The 25,976-nt window shown below is 42.2% G+C and overlaps 1 protein-coding gene across 3 annotated transcripts in view; it reads left to right on the forward strand.

The window, feature by feature from the left end:
* The window catches only part of LNX1 (ligand of numb-protein X 1), a 289,799-nt gene extending 263,824 nt beyond the window's left edge, over nt 1-25,975 (forward strand). For all 3 annotated transcript variants that reach the window (XM_069744472.1, XM_069744473.1, XM_069744474.1), the window contains 2 exons: nt 16,645-16,803; nt 23,241-25,975. In XM_069744472.1, the coding sequence (XP_069600573.1) occupies nt 16,645-16,803; nt 23,241-23,376 (295 nt within the window). In that variant the 3' untranslated portion in view covers nt 23,377-25,975. The remainder of the gene's footprint in view (nt 1-16,644; nt 16,804-23,240) is intronic.
* The last annotated feature ends 1 nt before the right edge of the window (nt 25,976 follows it).

Raw genomic sequence — 25,976 nt, forward strand, 5'->3', positions numbered from 1 at the left:
TACACGCCATGGCCATTTTCCATTTTATAGTGCTTGTTTTTCCCTCCCTTTCTTCCAAGGACTATAACTTTTTTATGTTTCAGTCAAGTTGTACTTTTGAATGACACCATTGATTTTACCATATACTGTACTGGAAAATGGGGGAAAAAATTCAAGTGTGGTGAAATTGCAAAAAAAAAAGTGCAATTGCACAATGTTTTTTTTTTTTAATTTACCATGTTTACTATTTTGTCAAACTGACCTGTCAATATGATTCCCTAGGTCATTATGACTACACTAGATGGTGGCCCGATTCTAACGCATCGGGTATTGTAGAATATGCATGTCCACGTAGTATATTGCCCAGCCACGTAGTATATAGCCCAGCGACGTAGTATATTGCCCAGTCACGTAGTATATTGCCCAGTCACGTAGTATATTGCCCAGCCACGTAGTATATTGCCCAGTCACGTAGTATATTGCCCAGCCACGTAGTATATTGCCCAGTCACTTAGTATATAGCCCAGCGACGTAGTATATTGCCCAGTCACGTAGTATATTGCCCAGCGACGTAGTATATTGCCCAGCCACGTAGTATATTGCCCAGTCACGTAGTATATTGCCCAGTGACATAGTATATTGCCCAGTCACGTAGTATATTGCCCAGTCACGTAGTATATTGCCCAGTCACGTAGTATATTGCCCAGCCACGTAGTATATTGCCCAGTCACTTAGTATATAGCCCAGCGACGTAGTATATTGCCCAGTCACGTAGTATATTGCCCAGCGACGTAGTATATTGCCCAGCCACGTAGTATATTGCCCAGTCATGTAGTATATTGCCCAGTGACATAGTATATTGCCCAGCCACGTAGTATATTGCCCAGTCACTTAGTATATAGCCCAGCGACGTAGTATATTGCCCAGTCACGTAGTATATAGCCCAGCGACGTAGTATATTGCCCAGTCACGTAGTATATTGCCCAGTCACGTAGTATATTGCCCAGCCACGTAGTATATTGCCCAGTCACGTAGTATATTGCCCAGCCACGTAGTATATTGCCCAGTCACTTAGTATATAGCCCAGCGACGTAGTATATTGCCCAGTCACGTAGTATATTGCCCAGCGACGTAGTATATTGCCCAGCCACGTAGTATATTGCCCAGTCATGTAGTATATTGCCCAGTGACATAGTATATTGCCCAGTCACGTAGTATATTGCCCAGTGACATAGTATATTGCCCAGTCACGTATTATATTGCCGTAGTATATTGCTCAGTCACGTAGTATATTGCTCAGTCACGTAGTATATTGCCCAGTCACGTAGTATATTGCTCAGTCACGTAGTATATTGCTCAGTCACGTAGTATATTGCCCAGCCACGTAGTATATTGCCCAGTCACGTAGTATATTGCAAAGCCACGTAGTATATTGCCCAGTCATGTAGTATATTGCCCAGTGACATAGTATATTGCCCAGTCACGTAGTATATTGCCCAGCCACATAGTATATTGCCCAGTCACGTAGTATATTGCCGTAGTATATTGCTCAGTCACGTAGTATATTGCTCAGTCACGTAGTATATTGCCCAGTCACGTAGTATATTGCTCAGTCACGTAGTATATTGCTCAGTCACGTAGTATATTGCTCAGTCACGTAGTATATTGCCCAGTCACTTAGTATATAGCCCAGCGACGTAGTATATTGCCCAGTCACGTAGTATATTGCCCAGTCACGTAGTATATAGCCCAGCGACGTAGTATATTGCCCAGCCACGTAGTATATTGCCCAGTCACGTGGTATATAGCCCAGCGACGTAGTATATTGCCCAGCCACGTAGTATATTGCCCAGTCACGTAGTATATAGCCCAGCGACGTAGTATATTGCCCAGCCACGTAGTATATTGCCCAGCCGCGTAGTATATTGCCCAGCCACGTAGTATATTGCCCAGCGACGTAGTATATTGCCCAGCCACGTAGTATATTGCCCAGCCACGTAGTATATTGCCCAGTCACGTAGTATATTGCCCAGTCACGTAGTATATTGCCCAGCCACGTAGTATATTGCCCAGTCACGTAGTATATTGCCCAGCCACGTAGTATATTGCCCAGTCATGTAGTATATTGCCCAGTGACATAGTATATTGCCCAGTCACGTAGTATATTGCCCAGCCACATAGTATATTGCCCAGTCACGTAGTATATTGCCGTAGTATATTGCTCAGTCACGTAGTATATTGCTCAGTCACGTAGTATATTGCCCAGTCACGTAGTATATTGCTCAGTCACGTAGTATATTGTTCAGTCACGTAGTATATTGCTCAGTCACGTAGTATATTGCCCAGTCACGTAGTATATTGCTCAGTCACGTAGTATATTGCCCAGCGACGTAGTATATTGCCCAGCGACGTAGTATATTGCCCAGTCATGTAGTATATTGCCTAGTGACGTAGTATATTGCCCAGCGACGTAGTATATTGCCCAGTCACGTAGTATATTGCCTAGTGACGTAGTATATTGCCCAGTCACGTAGTATATTGCCCAGTCACGTAGTATATTGCCCAGTCACGTAGTATGTTGCCCAGTCACGTAGTATATTGCCCAGTCACGTAGTATATTGCCCAGTCATGTAGTATATTGCCCAGTGACGTAGTATATTGCCCAGTCACGTAGTATGTTGCCCAGTCATGCAGTATATTGCCCAGCCACGTAGTATATTGCGCAGCCACATAGTATATAGCAGAGCCACGTAGTATATTGCCCAGCACAGCGTCACGTAGTATAGAGACCTAAAAAAAAACAAAAACATATACTCACCTTCCAAAGGCCCATTGAAGTCCTGCTATACTCACCATCCACCGCCTTTTTCCGCTCCTCGCCATGCTCCCGGGATCGCTCCATTGCAAGCGGCAGCTTCCGGTGTCCCAGGGCTGGTGTGAGCAGGACCTATGATGACGTCACGGTCACATGACCGTTACGTCACGGCAGGTCCTTGTCGCACACCAGCCCTGGGAGCGGAAGCTGCCACTTGCAATGGAGCGGTCCTAGGAGCGTGGCGAGGAGCGGCAAAGGCGGCGGATAGTGAGTATAGGAGGTTTTTTGTTTTTTTTATTATTTTTAACATGACCTATTTTTACTATTGATGCTGCATAGGCAACATCAATAGTAAATAGTTGGGGACACACAGGGTTAATAGCAGCGGAAACGGAGTGCGTTACACCACGGGCCATTACCGCTGCCATTAACCCTGTGTGAGCGGTGAGTGGAGGGGATTACGGAGCGGGCGCCGGGCAGTGAGTGCAGGGGAGGGACTTATCGGACTGTGCCCGTCGCTGATTGGTCGCGGCAGCCATGACAGGCAGCAGATGTGGTGGATCGGCCAGAAAATTAGCCCTGTAGTCATACAATGAAACTAGTCTGTGTAGATTCCTTGCAAAATATGAAGCATTCTGCAGATTTCTTTAAACTGGATTTGAAAAGAGATATCTTATACACCACTCACTTACACTGGATGTGGAATGTTGGCAAAATTGCTGAAAAGTTCGGCTTGGAATTCTTATCAAATTCTGAATGTGTGAACTCAGACCCAGGTAACAAGACCTTAACATGTAAAGTGCTTACCAGAGCCAGGATGTATGTTTGTGGTGGGTTTCCTCCCACACTTTAAAAATATAGGGATAGGGAAAGTAGATTGTGAGCCCTAATGGGGAGAGTGATGATCATGTCTATAAAGCTGAGGAATATGATGGCGCTATGTAAGAAAAGCATAGTAGATATTACAATAACTTGCTGAAAGGAAGAAGAAGTCAATAGAGTTCAGATTGAAAATACATCAAATACAGAGATAACATTTTGGTGGGATCAGCCAACCATGTAGTAGGTATGGCTTTCTGATATTGAACATTGGAACATCCTGTGTATGAGGGGAGTCAGAAGGGAAAGCTGTTGGTCGAACAGTTGCTCAATCAACAGCTACTATATCCAAGTGTTTGGGGGGGTCTTCAGTTCTGTCCCTGAAAACTGTTAAGAAAACATGCATGGCATGCAGAGTCCAAAAATAAAACAGGATAGGTGATGAGTCTCTGATAATTGGGGGTTCCACTACCCCACGGATTGTGTGAACAGGGTGTCATCCCTTGTTTGAAGCAGTGGTTGTGCAAGTGGCTGTCGCATAAGGGTTCCAGCTGTGGGACCTCCAGCAAACAGCCATTTGGACAGGTGATACATTGCAGTTGTGGGTAACAGGTCCTTATAGGTCTTTTTGTGATGAGATTGAGCAGCTTGGCGCCTCTGTGGTTACCACTGTTCCTGTGTCTGAGAAAACCCACACAAAGACATACTGGTAGGGAATATAGATCGTAAGTGATGACAATTCCTGCAGATAATGTGGTGCTATGAAAATAATAGATATTAGATAACTAAAATATACTAAAAAATATTCAGCTTAAAAGGTTTGTTAGAACGATCCCTCATAAGCTTCGGCAGTTTAAGAGGAAGAAAAAGCACAGCATATTTTCCATTAAAATAACTGACACCCTAGTGGAAGCCAAACCTAATTATAGTCAATGGGGTCCATCTGTCATGGTTTGTGTTTATCACAGGATGGATCTGAATTCCCATTTTTTTTCTGCTTCTAATCCTACTGAGTAGATGTTGCCATGTTGTTTTGTGTCTTAATTTATGTTAGTTTCTGACGATATAAAATTATTATGCAAGCGCAGCGCTCAAGCTTAATTTATTAACTAACACAAACCCTATTCTGTGTGAATTGTTGTGATCATTTTGATTTTATCATCGCCAAATGTTCCTGACTCATTCTGGTGCCTGGTGACCTTGAGTGTTAACTCATGTGACCTTGCAGGCCTCAGATTCCACATCTGGAATTCCTTTCAATGTTGCTGCCAAGATGCACATTACAGACTGAAAGCAAGTCAGTTCTCCACATCCCTAACTCATCTCTCCCCCACCCCCCATTTTGCATACATCCTTTAGGGGCCTCCTATTAAAGTTTCCAGGCTGTAAATATAGTGTCCTAAATTTATAAGGGAGGAAAGTTAGAAGTTGTTTTTTCTGGACCGATTTTCATCCACGTGATACATTTATTACCAGAACATTGCCTAGTCTTGCTACTTGGATAAACAATGGCTTAGTCCCTTTGTGCGCCATAACATATAGAAGAGCCTTTTACTACAGGGATGTCCTAGAGCCATTGGCCTCAGTGCTCATTTATGTTTCTGGCAGCCTGAGCCAGCTTCTCCTGGAAAATCGGTTGTGGATTAAGTAGGTAACATAAAACTTTTTATTGTGTATCGACCCATAATTATTACCATTTGAAATGTTTCACTTTTTCCAGATTTACTTTCTAAAAAATAATACCTTTAAAAATGAAGAGAAGCCAAAATGAAAAAATACTAATATTTATTATCCGAATATTTATATCAGACAAATACAGTTTCACAGGTATGGGCAATGAGTGTTCTTATTATAGAGGTTGTCCCATATAGACCATCTTACTGATATGCCATATATCAAAACCAAAAAATGAGCCAGAGCATAAGTTGGTATATGTGCAATGAGTAAGCGCACGTTCACACCGTGGCCATTTCACAGACAAACCCCAAGAAAAAAAAAAAACAAAATGAGCATATACTCTATAGTAAGTAATAGTAATAGTACATGTAAATTATAGGGTACATAGTTAACACTGTTTTGATCAAAAAGCTTAAAAGCCATCCAACCGCGACAAGGTGACCCAGTCTGGATGGTCCTAGACTGCCTCTTGGCATAAAAACCTTACCAAGTGTCAGATGACCTCAATGTAAGGGCAGAGCTGGACCCAGGCCCAACTGTTCGACCAACTGTCAATGGGAAACTATATATACTGTAGATGAAATGCCTAGCTCAGAAAGGGGGACTATGCGCCTGTTTGTAGAAAGTACAAAAAACTACAGCACAACTAAAGAAATGAGCTGGAGCATAAGTTGGTATACATGCATTTTGGAACTGCATGTCCCGACTGTGGCCAACAGACAAAACCGAATAAAAAAAAAAACAACAAAATGAGCATATACTGTATAGTAAGTAAATAACTAAACATTAATACTCACCCCTCCCCCTGTCTGACCACAACCTACTGACATTCTCTTCCCTCTCCTCTCCTAGTGCGCAACCCTCCCACTCCACAAACTCACTCACCCTCGCAGAAATCTCAAACACCTCAATTTACAATCCCTCTCTGAGTCCCTTCTCCCTCTTACAGACATAGCTTCCCTTCATGACACAGATGCTGCTGCCATTTTTTATAACACCATAATAACAGCAACACTCGATTCGGCCGCCCCCCTCGTGCATAGCAAAACTCGTACAATCAACAAACAACCCTGGCTGACCAGCCTGACCAAATAACTGAGACTGGCTTCCAGGGTTTCTGAGCAGAGATGGAAGAGATCCCACTCTGCCAAGCACTTCATCTCATACAAGCAGTCCCTCGCCAGCTTCAAGTCCATGCTCACTTCCGCAAAACAAAATTATTTCTCATCTCTCATATCCTCCCTGTCTCACAACCCTAAACTGCTTTTCAACACTTTAAATTCTGTACTCCGTTCCCCAGCACCTCCACCCTCTCCTCTCATTTCTGCTGAAGACTTTGCCTCTTTCTTTAAACAGATCGATACGATCAGAGAAAGCTTTGGCCCGCAGCACCCAATGCCCCTCTTAGCTGCTCAACCCTGTTCCTCCAAAACCAGCTTCTCCACCATGACAGAACATCAGCTCTCCACCCTCCTGTCTAGATCACATCTCACCACTTGATCCGCTCCCATCCTATCTCATCCCTAACCTCACCACAGTCATCATCCCAACCCTAGCATACCTCTTCAACCTCTCACTTACAAACGGTGTCTTCCCCTCATCCTTCAAACATGCATCAATCACACCTATCCTCAAAAAACCTCCCTCGACCCATCCTCTGTGTCCAGCTATCACCCGATTTCTCTTCTCCCTTATCCCTCAAAACTACTGGAACAGCATGTCCATCTTGAACTCTCCTCCCACCTCTCCTCCTGCTCCCTCTTTGACCGGTTACAATCTGGCTTCTGACCCCATCCCTCAACTGAAACTGAACTAACTAAAGTAACCAATGACCTACTAACCACCAAGAGCAAGCGACACTACTCTGTCCTCCTTGTCCTGGACCTGTTTTCTGCCTTTGACACTGTGGACAATTCTCTCCTGCTACAGATTCTATCATCTCTTGGCATCACAGACTTGGCCCTATCCTGGATCTCATCATAACTAACAGACCGAACTTTCAGTGTCTCCCTCTCCCACACCACCTCTTCACCTCGCCCCTTGTCTGTCAGTGTCCCTCAAGGCTCAGTTCTAGAACCTCTACTCTTCTCCATCTACACCTTCAGCCTGGGACAGCTCATAGAATCCCACAGTTTGCAATATCATCTCTATGCCGATGACACGCAGATCTACCTATCCGGACCGGACCTCACCTCCTTACTCACCAAAATCCCACACTGTCTGTCTGCTATCTCGGCCTTCTTTTCTGCTCGCTTTCTAAAACTGAACATGGACAAAACAGAATTCATTATCTTTCCCCCATCTCACTCTACCCCTCCACCAGACCTATCCATCAAGGTCAATGGCTGCTCACTTTCCCCAGTCCCGCATGCTCGGTGCCTCGGGGTGATCCTCAACTCTGCTCTCTCTTTCAAGCCACATATCCAAGCCCTTGAATCCTTCTGCCGTCTCAAACTCAAAAGTATTTCCTGGATCCATGCATTCCTTGACCACGAAACCACAAAAACGCTAGTGCACGCCCTTATCATCTCTCGCCTTGACTACTGCAACCTCCTACTCTCTGGCCTCTCCTCTAGCACTCTGGCACCACTCCAATCCATCCTACACTCTGCTGCCCGACTAATCTACCTGTCTCCCTGCTATTCCCCAGCCTCTCCCCTATGTCAAGCCCTTCACTGGCTTCATATAGTCCAGAGACTTCAGTTCAAAATCCTTATTATGACATACAAAACCATCTACAACCAGTCTCCTCAATACATCTGTGACATGGTCTCCCAGTACTTACCTACACACGCAACCTAGGATCCTCACAAGATCTCCTTGTCCACTCCACTCTCATCTCTTCTTCCCACAACCGCATCCAAGGCTTCACCAGTGCTTCCCCCATACTCTGGAACTCACATCAGGCTCTCGCTTACCATAGAAACCTTCAAAAAGAACCTGAAGACCCACCTCTTCCGACAAGCCTACAGCCTGCAGTGATCCTCAACCTACTGAACCACAGCACAACCTGCTCTACCCTCTCCTAGTGTATCCTCACCCATCCCCTGCAGACTGTAAGCGGGCAGGGTCCTCCCTCCTTCTGTACCTGTTAGTGCCTTGTTTTTTGCTCATGTTTATTGCATTTGTTTATATTTGCCTCTTTTCACATGTAAAGCGCCATGGAACAAATGGCGCTATAAAAATGCATAATAATAAAGAATAATAGTACATGTAAATAACATAGGGTACGTAGTTATCACTGTTTTGATCAAAAAGTGGAAAAGCCATCCCACCACGGCAAGGTGACCCAGTCTGGACAGTCCTATCCTGCCTCTTGGCATCAAAACCTAACCTTGTGTCAGCCGACCTCAATGTGAATACAGTAAGGGCAGAGCAGGGCAAGGGTCGACTGTTCAGCCCCCTTTCAATGGGAAACTAAATACATGACATGCCTAGCACAGAAAGGGGGGCTATGCCGCTATTTGTACAAAGTACAAGAAACTACAGTAAAACCAAAGAAATAAGCCAGAGCATAAGTTGGTATATGTGTGAGAGCACGTTCACACTGTGGCCATTTCACAGACAAAACCCAAGAAAAAAAAAGTCGAATAAGCACATATACCAACTTGTGCTCCAAGTCATTTCTTTGATTTTGCTGTTTTCGGTTTTGCACCCTAGAATCATTTGTCCGTAATTCAGCAAGCAAAACACCATGCTACAGTTTTTATCTTACATTTCTTTTCTGATTTTCTGAAGCTAAGAAAAATCCTCCTTCTGCAGGCAGAGGCACAGTATGGGCCCATACATTTCTATGGATGTTGGATTATGAATGTGTAACATGAGTCTGGAATACAATTGTGCGCATAATTTCCCTTTCTCACACACATTCAAGCGTTGGTTTTAGAAGGAGCCAAACATTATATCGGAATGTGGTTTGTCCTATTTGGAGATTTTATTTCTCTATCTGAGATGAAGAAAATTGACTTCATGGATGTTTTGCCTTCCTGTAATTGCAATAATATCTTCATACCATACACCATCGTCCCTGAAACTGATTCATATGCGTAGCCGACAAGAGGTTTGTTTGTAAGGTGCCTTTGCCTGAAGTCAGACCTCACTTTGCTATTAATATTCATCTCCTGTGCTGTTTCATATCTCGAGAGTCCATGGATAGAATAACGTTCCCTTCCAGTGGCCCCAAGCTGTCAGGAGTCATTATCGCTTGTGTTCAATAGTTACACACACTGTAAATGAGATTTCCATGGTGTTCACCACACACATGCAGATCACGCACTTCTAGGTTCTTTTTATTTATTTTGTCATATGCATCTGATTATTTATTTACATTTGCTTTATTCTTTTTATTTATTGATGTATCTATTCTTACGTATGTATGTGTGGATGTATTTACTTTTACCAGTGATATAAATGGCCTGCGCAACTGATAACTTTATGAATTTATATTACCGTACTTTTTAACATAATTTACCATAACGTACGCACTGGCCAGCATTGGGACGAGTGGTTCTGCCCCAAGGGGCTGGTCCTGGTGCCTGGTGTTGTTTGTTTTCCTTGTACCATGTAGTCCTCTTTAACCTGAAGAAAGGGCACTCTGTGCCCAAAAAATGCATTATCTGTTTTGAGACAGCAATAGAAAACTAAAAACATCAACAGCTTTGGAACTGTCTCTTTCCGAAAGGAAAGCTGCCCCAGAAACTAGCAGAAATTGGCACTAGAATCATTCCTGTTCATTATAAAATCTTTATAGGTTGGGCTTGGATCATCCAAAGACAACATTCATATTTTTTATTTTAACCTTTCGTAGATTTGCTTTGGTATCACCCAATCTATATTTTTTGAATATTTGAGTTTTTGAGTTCAGACGCTGAGCACACAGCTTATATGCTGCATAAGTGCAATACTGTACCTCCGTCTGACTCTGGATTCATATGGAAGCGTATAGCTTATTTTATTCTTATATTCCGTAACAATTGTGGTGTAATTTATCAGACTCACATTGACTTTAAAAGAAATATATCTATATACAGTGGCAAGTAAAAGTTTGGGACAATGGAGAAGATGGAGAAATTAAGTTCTCCATCTTCGTACCTGTGCTGTGATTTTCTCATGCGAGAGAATTGGATGACACACCGATGGTACTCGGATCAGACTTTGACAGTTTAATCCGAGTGACCTTACCATAATCTGCCCGATTCTCTTGCATGAGAGAATCGACGGTCGTGTGTCCCCTGGCCTATAAGAAAGGCTGCTGTTTTAGCTGGATTTATAATGAACTCTAAATAAAGCAAAGTACCTGCATTTGTCTCTTAAGCCACAATGAAACGTCCACTTTTACCCCACGTGTCCAAAGGGCTGTTTATATGCCCTTTTTTTATGAACGTATTGTCTTCAAAGATGAAACACAGACTCGTCAGTTTTTGATCTGATATGCAGATTAATCTTGCTCATACAAGTGATTGGGTCCATAATAAAACATATAACACTTGAATGATGTCATCCGAATGCTGAAGGTTTTGTTGGTAGAAGCTTGACTTTAAAAAAAAAATAATTTTTCCATACAATAAAAACGTATGTAAAAACTAACGGATGGATGAAAATCATTCGCTCAAACGAACTGATGAAAAATAGTCTATTTTTTTTTTCCATATGCCAAAAAGGGAAATCTGAATGAGGCCCTACTCTTAGGGGAAGACACAGCATTGCTGCAGCCGCACAGGGGCCAAAGAGATAAGGGGCAACTTCTACCTCCAACTCCGGAGGAATTGTGCATTAAGACGAGCTATTGGACCCTTAGTGCCCACCTATTGTTCTTGCACAGGGCCGTCTCCTGTCTGTGTCTGCTCCGGCCTACTGTTCTACACTTATGTTGGGTTATTCTTTGAATGTAATGTGATCAGAGAGATAAGACGAGACTGATCACAATTGTGTAATGTTCATATCATTACTGGTTTTGAGATCGTTCTCCCTACATACGTAATAGAAATATATTTCCCATATTTTCAATTTGGGCAGAAATATTGAATTTGTCTAAATTTGAGAATTTTTAATTTAATGAGGTTGTCCCGTCACCATTTCTGTCCCATATTTGTACATCATAGTGGGATCCTTCTTAGGATTCCCTTTTATTCGGGACAGCGGAGAGCTGCTAGACAACTATTTATGAAAAAGTTACGCAACTTTTTATGAAACATATGTGGGAATAAACATGTGTCTCATCCAGCTTTTACTATGGCATTGATTCTCTTTTAGTTGAGTGATGCCCTCTGTAACTTTCTATTAATGGTTCCGAGAAGCAGTAGGTGTGCCACCATCCATGTAATGTGAGAGTGCTGCCGGTGTTAGTTTAGTACCACTTGTTCAATAAGACCACAGGGGTAAGAGGTGGGAGGTCAAGCCCCTTGTTATGCCTTAACACAGAGCATATGTAAAATGCATATTATGCCGATGATAAAATGCACAGCAAACAGCAGAAACATAAAAGGGAAGGGATGTCTAATATTCATAATACTGCAGCTTGTACAAGTTGTTATTGGGGGTCAAAACATTTCATAAAATCTACTTAAAAGAGAATAAATACTTTCCGGCCCGGACGGCAGACAACTGGGCCTTAAGACTTTCACTTTACATATTTTCGCCTTTCTATGAATAACTTTGTTTTCGGTGGAACTGGTTCCGTGAAGTTTTTCTTAATCATTAGGTGAATGAACATTTTTTGTGTAATGAGCTCATTTTCGAAAATAATTTCCAAGTTTACAGGGAATCCGCGCTGAAAGATTTGTGTCCTTAGTGGTGGAATGGCTCAAGTCTGCCATCTAGTTCTGCATCTTGGTTTACTGTGTTGTCTCTGAGCTTATCCATTCACGATGACCTGAATGATATGTAGAATATAATACTGATAATTAATAGGAATATGAATGACTGATCCTGACAACAATATCATTATGTGAATTATTATTTTAGGGTGAATTTTGGAATGTAAATGGATTTCTCAATGTCAAGTTTTAATTTTATCTAAAAACAAAAATGAATCCAGAAGTAAAGTAAAAAATACCGATACGTCCGTTCACTTCAACATTCATTTCTCTATTTGTCTTAAGATACTGCAGAAAAAAATTGCACATAAAAGGGCATCAAAACCTTCGTTAATTCTGCATCAACCCTGAATTCTGGCAGCTGTACTTTCATCTTATTTTCAACACAGGAGAATGTCTCCTTTCTATAATATGCAAATTGCCTCTTCTGAGAAAAAGAGGACTTAAACTCTATAGCGCCACCTGTTGGAAGTAGCGATCCTACAAGTCACAATCAACCCTTCAACGAGTCGTGCAATATGACTTAGGATAAAAGCCAAATCAGTATCTCAATTCGCAGACACGGTGTTTCGGGCTGTTGGCCCTCGTCAGTACGAAGCATGAGAACTGATTTGGCTAGGTGAGAGGCTCTGGACTGGGGTCTAAGCCTCTCACCTAGCCAAATCAGTTCTCATGCTTCGTACTGACGAGGGCCAACAGCCCGATACACCGTGTCTGCGAATTGAGATACTGATTTGGCTTTTATCCTAAGTCATATTGCACGACTCGTTGAAGGGTTGATTGTGACTTGTAGGATCGCTACTTCCAACAAGTGGCGCTATAGAGTTTAAGTCCTCTTATTCTCAGAAGAGGCAATTTGCATATTATATTTCCCAGAGGAGCATTGCACGTCAAATAAGCCTCCTTACCTTGACAAGCCAGAGATGGTATGTCACTCTCCATAAGGAGAAACGATACCCCTTAGACTCCTTTCTATAGCTAAGCCAGTCTAGATATTCTTTGGCTGTGACAAAGACCTGAGAGTAGTATAGTATAGAGCAAGAGAGCCTGACTATTGGACTTCACGGTGCAGTTTTGATAGAATCCCTGTTTTCTCTGCTGTGATAAAGCAGTGGTCATAATGCTGAGCCCTGTATAACTTCGCCCACACCCCTGATTGGCTGCTTCCTATGCACACTGTCAGCAAAGTTGCCAATCAGTGATGGGGAGGGGTTATACAGATTAGCCTGACTGTTGTGTACATGAGACCTAGTACTGCAGTGATAATCTCCTGCTAATAAAACACTGATTGTATTGAAAATGCAATACACAGCCTAATGAGTGACACATCTTTGGAATCGGGCTGACTTGCCCTATATAATGCTGCTCTCTGATTAAACGGTAAAAACCATCTGACAGATTCCCTTTAAAATCTGCCAGCCTCCTTCACACGCAGATGACATGCAAACACAGGAAGCTCTCTGATGTATGCAATACAAGTCCAAAACTGGTGTTGATATTTGTAGATAGGAGCAACATTGCTAATACAAGTGTCTAAGTAGATTGCAAATATATATATATAAATATATATATACAAAATGCTTTCAAAAATATAAATATTAATAGTTTAAACGGAACTCTAAATAAAATCAATATTTGATGTGAACACCTTTACCTTCAAAACAGCATTCATTCTTATAGGTTCACTGTGGACAGTTTTTGAAGAGCTTGACAGATTTTTTGGGGATGTGATTTGTCTTTTCATGTAATCAGGGCTCTGTTGGGGTCACATCACCATTTCCATGACTCCTTATTCTTCTTTACACTGAAGATAGTCATGAAGGCCATTGGCTTTATGTTTGGGGTCGTTTTGTTGCTACAGAATAAATTTGGAGTCAATCAGACGTCTCCCTTATGTTATTTACGATGGATAAATATCTGCCTGTATCTCTCAGAACTTACTGCACCATTTATTCTGACCAAATTACAAAAGCCATTAGCGTAAATTCAGCTCCAAATTTGTAGAGCACTTCCACTATGCTTCACTGTTGCCTTCAGACACTCATTATTGTGTAGCTATCCAATCCTTTGGACAAAAAAACTTCCTTATGTAACAGCCAAATATTTCAAACTTTGACTCAGCAGTCCCGAGGACCTTCTGCCATTTTTCTTCACCCCAGTTCCTATGTTTCTGTGTACAGTTGAGTCACTTGGCCTAGTTTCCATGTGGAAGGTATGGCTTTTTGGACACAATTCATCCATGCAGACTGTTTATGGCCAGACTTCTCCAAACAATAGATGAGTCTAACTGAGTCCCTCCGGTTCCTGCTCGTTCTGAGCTGATGGCACTGCTGGACATCTGCCGATTTCAAAGGGAAGATAACATGATGTGTTTTCATCTGCTCTACTAAATTGGCTGAACACTGATGACTGTGTTCCTTAAAGTTGAGAGACTTTGCTGATGCAGCATAACATCCATGCATCTTGTTGCTGTACTCAGTCTTGCTGTGGTGCCTGACCTGTGACATGAAGTTGTCTTCCACAACCTCAATATTGTTTCAGAGGTTAACTGTCCCCCACCCTCTTGCACAGCTGTCTCTGTTTTAGTTGAAAGGAACCAGTTATGTCAAAAAATGCTTTTGACCTGTAGATATTGGGTTAATCTGCGGGTTCAGGAGCAGATATACCATTGGTGCAACCTGTGCAGCTGCACAGGACCCCAAGAGTTAAGAGGTCCCATTTCCACCTCCAAAACAGGTGGAATTGTGCTTTATGATGAGCTTTTGGACTGAAAAGGGCCCATATATTGTTCTTGCACAGGGCCCTCTACTGTCTGTTTCCGTAACTGTGTAAGTTAATATTGTTTTGAAGCCATGCTGCCGCCTCACTGAACGCCCAGCTACCGGAGGAAATGAACGTTATTCCTCCTGGAAGCCTCTGGCTTTCATAGAGGTGCGGCCAGTGGCTCAGCACTGATACACTGCAGATGTGGCTGTCAGTCAGTGGCGAGCCGTGGTTACAGCCACTGCTTACTATATACTCAACAGTGACTCAATAAAGTTAATATCCTTCCAATAGCTGGGCTTTCAGTGTGGCAGCCACATGGCTTAAGAACAATATTAATCTGCAGACTGACCACATATCTGTAGGTTAATAGAGTTTTTTGACATGACCGGTTTCCTTTAACCTACATATGAAAACGATGATCATTATCACCTGATTGATATAATTGTGTAAATGCACTTACAAATACTCATGCTGTTCTGAAAAGATGCTGACAAATATTCCTTTAGTTTAGATTTCTCTTTTGTTCAGTTTGTATTTTTTTAATTGATAAAAATAAACTATTAACACTTCTATTTTTGAAAGCATTCAGTATACAGTATAGAAATGTGGACAGCCTCTTACAAGTAAAATTACTGTGATGTTATAAGATCAGAAGGATGGAAAATCAGATATTCCTTTAAATGGGTTACTTGGGCTATTTGATTTTTTTACTATAGGGTTAAGAAAGAACTAATAAGCAAGTAGTTATTAACTAATCGCTCCTGCCGGCAATTGTGCTGCTGCACATCAACAGTGCAGCTCTTCCTTTTTTGATCTGTTGGGTTCACATGGCTTGACTGCCGACGTCATGCTGATAGACAGCTGGATCCCTACAGTTAGGCAGCGGGGAGCCGGCTACCAATCAGCATGACATTGGCAGCCAAGCCTCGTCCACAGAGCAGAGTGGAAGAAAAACTGCTGCTCTGTTGATGTGACAGCAAAGGAAGAAGCAGAATCACCATCAGGAGCTGTCAGAGACCGGTGCCAGACACAACAGATAGGTAGTTAGCAATGATCTAATATTAGTTGTTAGGCCCATAGTAAAAAAAATTAAATAGTCCTGGATAACCCCTTTATCTAATCCAGGGATTATTTTTGTGTCCAAGTCTATCCAAGCTTAGGGATTTCACTTTTTTAAAGACGCACTCCTATTATAGTTTTTATGGGCTCTACCAGTGTGAATGTATATATTGGGCAGTGCAGGTGTAATAATATACTCTCCAATCACTATTTTCAGCCAGGTCCTAGCGCCTCCCTGTCCTGTTCTGAGTCATGTGACGACAATCCCCACCAGCCAGATCACACTGTGCTCTATAGGTGAGCCGGAAGTCGGTATTACAGTGTGAGTCTATGGAGCCTTGTTCTGACCCTCCATAGACTTACATTGTGCCAAAGACTTCCGGCTCACGTATAGAGCGCAGTGGGATCCGGAGAGTCGGAACTTCAGTCACGTGACTCAGATGTCGATCGGAGAGTACATATTACACCTACACTGTACTACATACAGTATACACGCATACAGGTTGACCCTATGACAATTCAGATGGGAGTGCTTCTATAAGCAAATGTGCACTGACAGCGGAGCTGATGTGTAATAGAGGGAGGCCAAGTCATTCAACGAGTGAATACACTTCATATTAAGACACGTGTGATCCAAAGCAAACAAGAAGACAATTGAACAAGGTTTCTTCGCCATCAAGAGATGAATAAAAACTTCCACTTCTCTGTTTTTAGGTATTTGTACAGCTGCAGAGAAATTGTGCTGAGGAGGAATACAGCGGGGAGCCTGGGCTTTAGCTTTGTAGGAGGTTCGGAGGATTGCAACCGGAACAAGCCATTTTTTATTAAATCCATCCTAGAGGGCACACCGGCTTACAACGACGGAAGAATAAGGTAATTCATCTTTTTATTCATTGAGCGTGATATCACATTGTCACCTTCTCTGGATATTGATGTTTGAGTTAGGAAAACAGTTTAACAGTTACACAATGAGACTGAACATATTATGTGGCGTGAGGGAGGAAAATATAAGTGTTATGTTAGTTTAGGTTATGAATATACGCGCTATATTTGTGGGATAAAGAAAGGTTCTTAAAGTGAATCTGTCAGCAGGATATCATAACCCCAAACCATTTATATGCACATCTGCCTCTTTCAAAGAGAAGTCCAGCGATACCTTTACATGGCCAGTCCATTCCTCCATTACTGAGAAATCAGCTTTTGAATTGATGTACAAATGAGGCTGAAGATCTGAAGCCTCTGTCATTCCAGCTCTATTCCCCACCCAACGCCTACTCATCCTGTTTGAGTGATGGCCGCTTTCCCTGAAATCCCACAGCATAAAGGTTGTCAGTCAAGCAGGAGGAGGCAGCACTGGGAGAAGAATAGAGCTGGAGTGACAGAGGCTTCAGATCTACAGCCTCACATACCAATTCACACACTGAGTTCTGGACATTTACAGGTATTGCTGGACTTGTCTTTGAAAGAGCAACATACAGACAGGGCCAGCTTCAGGTCTTCGTGGGCCCTGCGCCAAAGAGTCTCAGTGGGCCCCCTTAACACATACCACGATTCATGATGCACAGATACGGCAGAGAAATATACAGTTGTGGCCAAAAGTATTGACACCCCTGCAATTCTGTCAGATAATACTCAGTTTCTTCCTGAAAATGATTGCAAACACAAATTCTTTGGTATTATTATCTTCATTTAATTTGTCTTAAATGAAAAAGCACAAAAAGAATTGTCCTAAAGCCAAATTGGATATGATTCCACACCAAACATAAAAAAGGGGGTGGACAAAAGTATTGGCACTGTTCGAAAAATCATGTGATGCTTCTCTAATTTGTGTAATTATCAGCACCTGTAACTTACCTGTGGCACCTAACAGGTGTTGGCAATAACTAAATCACACTTTGCAGCCAGTTGACATGGATTAAAGTTGACTCAACCTCTGTCCTGTGTCCTTGTGTGTACCACATTGAGCATGGAGAAAAGAAAGAAGACCAAAGAACTGTCTGAGGACTTGAGAAACCAAATTGTGAGGAAGCATGAGCAATCTCCAGGCTACAAGTCCATCTCCAAAGACCTGAATGTTCCTGTGTCTACCGTGCGCAGTATCATCAAGAAGTTTAAAGCCCATGGCACTGTGGCTAACCTCCCTAGATGTGGACAGAAAAGAAAAATTGACAAGAGATTTCAATGCAAGATTATGCGGATGTTGGATAAAGAACCTCGACTAACATCCAAACAAGTTTAAGCTGCCCTGCAGTCCGAGGGTGCAACAGTGTCAACCCGTACTATCCGTCGGTGTCTGAATGAAAAGGGACTGTATGGTAGGAGACCCAGGAAGACCCCACTTCTTACCGCGAGCCATAAAAAAGCCAGGCTGGAATTTGCCAAAACTTACCTGAAAAAGCCTAAAACGTTTTGGAAGAATGTTCTCTGGTCAGATGAGACAAAAGTAGAGCTTTTTGGGCAAAGGCATCAGCATAGAGTTTACAGGAGAAAAAAAAGAGGCATTCAAAGAAAAGAACACGGTCCCTACAGTCAAACATGGCGGAGGTTCCCTGATGTTTTGGGGTTGCTTTGCTGCCTCTGGCACTGGACTGCTTGACCGTGTGCATGGTATTATGAAGTCTGAAGACTACCAATATATGTAGGGCCCAGTGTGAAAAAGCTGGGTCTCCCTCAGAGGTCATGGGTCTTCCAGCAGGACAATGACCTAAAACACACTTCAAAAAGCACTAGAAAATGGTTTGAGAGAAAGCACTGGAGACTTCTAAGGTGGCCAACAATGAGTCCAGACCTGAATCCCATAGAACACCTGTGGAGAGATCTAAAAATGGCAGTTTGGAGAAGGCACCCTTCAAATATCAGGGACCTGGAGCAGTTTGCAAAAGAAGAATGGTCTAATATTCCAGCAGAGCATTGTAAGAAACTCATTGATGGTTACCGGAAGCGGTTGGTCACAGTTATTTTGGCTAAAGGTTGTGCAACCAAGTATTAGGCTGAGGGTGCCAATACTTTTGTCTGGCCCATTTTTGGAGTTTTGTGTGAAATGATCAATGTTTTGCTTCATTCTCTTTTGTGTTTTTTTTCATTTTAGACAAATTAAATGAAGATAATAATACCAAAGAATTTGTGATTGCAATCATTTTCAGGAAGAAACTGAGTATTATCTGACAGAATTGCAGGGGTGTCAATACTTTTGGCCACAACTGTAGGCATATAACACAGGGCCCAGCCTGCTCCATCATCCATCACATATGCAGACATGCACACATACAATACGCGTATTGCACACATGCAATACGCAGACATGCACACATACAGTACGCAGACATGCACACATACAATACGCAGACATGCACACATGCAATACGCAGACATGCACACATGCAATATGCAGACATGAGCACATACAATATGCAGACATGCACACATACAGTACGCAGACATGCACACATGCAATACGCAGACATGCACACATGCAATATGCAGACATGAGCACATACAATATGCAGACATGCACACATACAGTACGCAGACATGCACACATGCAATACGCAGACATGCACACATGCAATACGCAGACATGAGCACATACAGCATGCAGACATGCACACATACAATATGCAGACATGCACACATACATTACGCAGACATGCACACATACAATACGCAGACATGCACACATACAGCATGCAGACATGCACACATGCAATACGCAGACATGCACACATGCAATACGCAGACATGCACACATACAATACTCAGACATGCACACATACATTACGCAGACATGCACACATACAATACGCAGACATGCACGCATACAATATGCAGACAAATATGCAGACATGAGCACATACAGCATGCAGACATGCACACATACAATATGCAGACATGCACACATACATTACGCAGACATGCACACATACAATATGCAGACATGCACACATACATTACGCAGACATGCACACATACAATACGCAGACATGCACGCATACAATATGCAGACATGCACACATGCAATATACAGACATGCACACATACAATACTCAGACATGCACACATACAATACTCAGGCATGCACACATACAATACGCAGACATGCACACATACAATATGCAGACATGAGCACATACAGCATGCAGACATGCACACATACAATACTCAGACATGCACACATACAATACTCAGACATGCACACATACAATACTCAGACATGCACACATACAATACTCAGACATGCACACATACAATACTCAGGCATGCACACATACAATATGCAGACATGCACACATACAATATGCAGACATGAGCACATACAGCATGCAGACATGCACACATACAATATGCAGACATGCACACATACAATACTCAGACATGCACACATACAATACTCAGGCATGCACACATACAATATGCAGACATGCACACATACAATATGCAGACATGAGCACATACAGCATGCAGACATGCACACATACAATATGCAGACATGCACACATACATTACGCAGACATGCACACATACAATACGCAGACATGCACACATGCAATACGCAGACATGAGCACATGCAATACGCAGACATGAGCACATACAGCATGCAGACATGCACACATACAATATGCAGACATGCACGCATACAATATGCAGACATGCACACATACAATACTCAGGCATGCACACATACAATACGCAGACATGCACACATACAATATGCAGACATGAGCACATACAGCATGCAGACATGCACACATACAATATGCAGACATGCACACATACATTACGCAGACATGCACACATACAATACTCAGGCATGCACACATACAATATGCAGACATGAGCACATACAGCATGCAGACATGCACACATACAATATGCAGACATGCACACATACATTACGCAGACATGCACACATACAATACGCAGACATGCACGCATACAATATGCAGACATGCACACATGCAATACGCAGACATGCACACATGCAATACGCAGACATGAGCACATACAGCATGCAGACGTGCACACATACAATATGCAGACATGCACACATACATTACGCAGACATGCACACATACAATACGCAGACATGCACGCATACAATATGCAGACATGCACACATACAATACTCAGGCATGCACACATACAATACGCAGACATGCACACATACAATATGCAGACATGAGCACATACAGCATGCAGACATGCACACATACAATATGCAGACATGCACACATACAATACGCAGACATGCACGCATACAATACGCAGACACACACATAAATAAACATACACACAGACAGACATACGGTATACACAAACATACACAGATACATACACATACAGGCATATATACATATCTGAAGACAAATTCACAAAAATACATATAAACAGACATAAATATATACACAGTCATGCACACTGGCATACATAGATATACACATCATACATCTACACACAGACACATTACAAATATTTTAATATGGGGAAGCAGGCAAGAAGCCTCGCTCCCCTCCTCTGGCATGTGGCTGTGCAGGGAGCGCCGCTTAATGGCCGTCACTTTCACAGACATGTCTATGAAGAACTTGGCACGTAATTGATGTAGAAAAGATGATTTGCAATCTCCAGTTGGACCGTCTTCAGATATATGGATTGCTTTAGAACAATACAGGATACTGTGCGCCTGGAAAATAGGAATACCACTAATGGTATGGCATCTATAGTAGTAAATTTCCACATCTATTGAGTGCCAAGTTCTTCATAGATATTATAGTACGGATTGGGCTCCTTCTTGTGCATCTGCTGCCAGGAGTGCAGTCTTCTACTACTACTTTCACAGCCATGGCCGTGCTCAATGCACTGGGCAACCGTGTCTACTAGTAGTGTGACGCAGCCAGGCCAGTACTACACCTTTAATTTTGCTTGTGTGTCAGCCCAGCAGCATCATTACTAGAAGACACAGCCACACTGTGCACAGCCATGTCTGTTACAGTCACCGCCATCAAGGAGTGCCGAAGAAGAAACAGCTGGTGGGGTTGTGGCCCGAGCACCCTGCCCCCTGGCACAGCTCGGCACTGGACTGGAAAATGGATTCTGGCTTGGTGCCCCTGATGGGGAGCGGGCCCCCCTTTGCCCCGACACTTGCCTGGGTGCATCAGAAGGTGACGCCGACCATTCATATAGATATAGTTTGGGGTGAGAAATCCTGCTGACAGAAATAGTCAAGAAATAGAAAAGGAGCGAGGAATTGTAGGTATCATGGTGTCAGTAGAAAATATGTAAGTCGTCAATCCGAGAGCTATAGGAGGGATGGGAAAAAAGGGAGAACAGATAATGATGGTTCCATCTTCAAATCTTCCATATATAATGAATGTGGTTTTTACCTTTTGGGGGACTATTAGGACATTTTAAGGTGTCTTTTCAGTATTTGCAAATTAGTAGAAACACTTTAGCAAGAAACATCAAGGACTACATGAAGCCACACGTTCTCTGTGAATTGCAAATACTTTATAACTTTGATGTTTCTTCTTGGGAGACAGAATCACAAGTGACTTTGCAGTCTTCACAGAAAATCCAAAATGTCATAAATGATGCGCTAGTTACATGGTCGCCCTTACCATTTCCCCTCTAGGGAAACACTGTAATTTCATTATGATTGCAATGTTAGCGTTACTTCTAGGCGGCACCGTGTCAGTCATACAATCCTGGTCTTACGTGTCCACTCTACATCCTTTCCCAGTGTACGGTATAGGAGGGAGAAAACCTGCAAACTTTACTGGGACTCACTTATAATACATTACACTAGTTTTCTGTTTACAAGAATCAAGACTGAAATTATCATTTGTATCAAAAAGTAACTCAGCTTAATATTAATTAATTAGAAGCATTTGATAACAATTATAACATTTCCATAACAAAGAAGAATATATCATCCTGTTCTAAGAGAAATGGAGCGTTCTGCCTAAAGTTATGGAACTAGATGTTCGTAAAATTAATGGTCATGAATCATCCAGTAATTATGTATCACTTATTGGCAAACGATGCATGGCATTCAAAGTCAATTTGGTTTTTGCGGGATTTTCGTTGACTTTAATATTGATGTCCTTCCCGGATGTCAGGTCGGTGGTGGGCAGATTCCCGGCCCCTTAGCTGATTGCAGGGTCTTGGCTAGTGATTGCTTGCCAGGCTTTGCATCATACATTTAGCAGTTTCTTTGTCCGATGATCGGATTGTGGGGAGGACAGAAGGTGGATCTTACATAGTAGTCTCCGTAAATCCGGGACTTGAATGACCTCTTTGTGTTGTCTTTCTGCAGGTGCGGTGATATTCTCTTGGCTGTAAATGGCAGATGCACGTCTGGGATACCCTACAACCTTCTAGTAAGGATGCTAAAGGAACTGAAGGGAAGAGTGGTATTGACCATTGTGTCCTGGCCGGGGTCCTTCTTGTAGACAGTGCGTCACTGTCACGTTTCTCACATTCCACATGACGTTCTGCTTCTCACGTGTTCTTATTACCGGTATTATTAGATTTTTCTAAACACTCGTTTGTCAGTTTTGGGTGTAAATGACCACAGATGTGTTTTTCATGCATGCAAAAAAAAAAACGTGTTCTTAAAACTCCAGAGATCAAGCACTTTCACACCTTCCTGAAGAGGAATATAACTGTGTAGATGTTTGTTGTCAGTTATGTGACAGATGTTATCTGTGTGTTACTCCCGGTATCTGTGTGTTACATTAACATACTGTATACATCATTCTTTCCCCACTGCCGATGTGACCACACATCCAATCTTACTAGATCCGTCATGCATTTGTTATACTGTATTCGCCATTGACGTCTTGTATCCGGAAGGTAACGCAAAGTTCAGTTTCCTTCTGCGTCCAAAGTCATTGTTACCAAACCGATCAGCCGCCATGCCAAAACCAAAAGTAGTGACCGCATTGTCCTGTTTGTGGCCTCTGAGTTATACCCTTCTCTGTTTATTTGCGAAATCATCAGATCTAACCAATTTGGGCCAACGTTGAACACGCATTAAGTGGTAGATGCCATTTCGAAAGAAAATGTTAATGAAGATGGTGACGTTTCCCAAGTAGCTCAGCTTTATAGGTGCACTGTAACGGTGTCTTCGACTTTCTTAGCTCTGGGTGATACATCGCTCTAGTGTTTGGACCTTATAGATGATGAAGCAGTACACAGTACATCATAAAAACGGAAGAGAAAAATCTCCATCGTACTCACATTTTAGGAAACACCTGTCTTTATTTTCTGGAGTGCCATACCAATCCTGCTGACCAACCAAAAATATCCAATAATAAAAAATATTCAAGCTTAGTCTTAAGAGCATCTATGGCTAAGGGCGCAGTAGGTGGCAGTCACGCGTCAGAGCGGTTCCTGCACCAAAAATCATCCTTGTATGGATTTCTAAAGTTGGAATAAAGCTTGAAGATTTGTTTTTTTTTATTATTGGATGTGCCGCTCCAGCTCTCATTTGCATCGGTGCATGGTACAGTTACACATTTTGGGAGCTTATCAATATTAGAAATATGATATATAATTTAGTTGCTTTTGTTTTGTTTTTATTACAAACGAATGAGCCATCATTTTATTAACTATGTCACAAAAATCCAACATTTTTACAATTCTGGATTCTATCATTTGCTATAAAAGGATTTGCTCGGGATTTTGAATTCTAGAGATAGTGTAAAAATCTAACCAACCACTATGAAGGAAAATCAAAACGACTAATCTTTCTTTCAATGGTCGCTGTGTAGATTAGAAGAACCTCATAGTTATGCAATCTTCCCTATTGGGGTACATGTGAACTATAATTATTAAAAAAAATGATAAAAATTAGTTTACGTATGGCAGTGGTATCGTGACCTGTCGTTATCGAAACATCTCCACTAATAAGTTCTAAATGAAATATTGATCCTCTCCCAATCATCTTCTTCTATGTGTATCCACACAGTCCAGCAGAACGCGGTAACACTGCCGCTCCATCACCCTCATGTACTCCTGCATTATAAATGGCTCCAAACACTTCGGTATCAGTCGGAGACTTACGTTTCTGAAAATCCAGGACAACATTGCACTTTACAGCTTACAGCAAAGTGCTGCCATTGTGACCCTTCAGAATATAACACTACCGGGTGCTGCGTATCATCTCCATTCAGTATCACAAGACTAAGAAATAGGAGACATTCCTTGGTAACATCACTAACTTTCAGGGATTTATATCGGACCAAAAGCCGACTATGACTAACCATCCCGGGCGATGGGGATTATATGTTCTGCGGATATTTTCTGACAGTCCATCATTCCCAGAACGAATACGGTTACATATGGAGGACACCAGCAGTAATTTGTTTTCCTTTATTTTTAGATTTTTTTGTAGGATAATTACAGTGACCAAAGTAATGAACAATAATTACATACAACAAACCTACATGAAGAGCAAAACCCAGAATTATAGTATACTGTGTGTGCTGCATCTCGCATTATAGCATTGTTTAGGCAGAATTCTGTCTAAAAACAGCGCAAAGCAACACGTGGACTAAACGGATCCCTTCTTATAGTCTGCGTGGCATGCTGGGAGTTGTAGTTTCACAACAGCTAGCGTGCCTTACGTTGCTGACCCCCTATGATAAATATAGAGGCAGTCACTGAAAAGCAAGCTAGCCTAACGCTGAGGAACCTGCACAGACAGATCCTGTAACTTTCCACAGAGGGAGGAACGCTCCAAGGGTTTCCATATACACTGGGTATCTAATAAGGCGGAAGAGGAACCTGATCCCAGGACCAGGAAGATGAAAATGATCTCAAAAGGTTCTTCCCTTCTAATTTGGGTTATGACCTGAAAAAGAGCGATCTGTCTAATATTAGAAGAAAAGACTGAGCTAGAAAATGATGCATTATATATACAGTATATATATATATATATATATATATATATATATATACAGTGCCTACAAGTAGTATTCAACCCCCTGCAGATTTAGCAGGTTTAATAAGATGCAAATAAGTTAGAGCCTTCAAACTTCAAACAAGA

Source organism: Ranitomeya imitator, chromosome 1 (assembly GCF_032444005.1).
Source record: "Ranitomeya imitator isolate aRanImi1 chromosome 1, aRanImi1.pri, whole genome shotgun sequence".
Taxonomy (NCBI): Eukaryota; Metazoa; Chordata; class Amphibia; order Anura; family Dendrobatidae; genus Ranitomeya; species Ranitomeya imitator.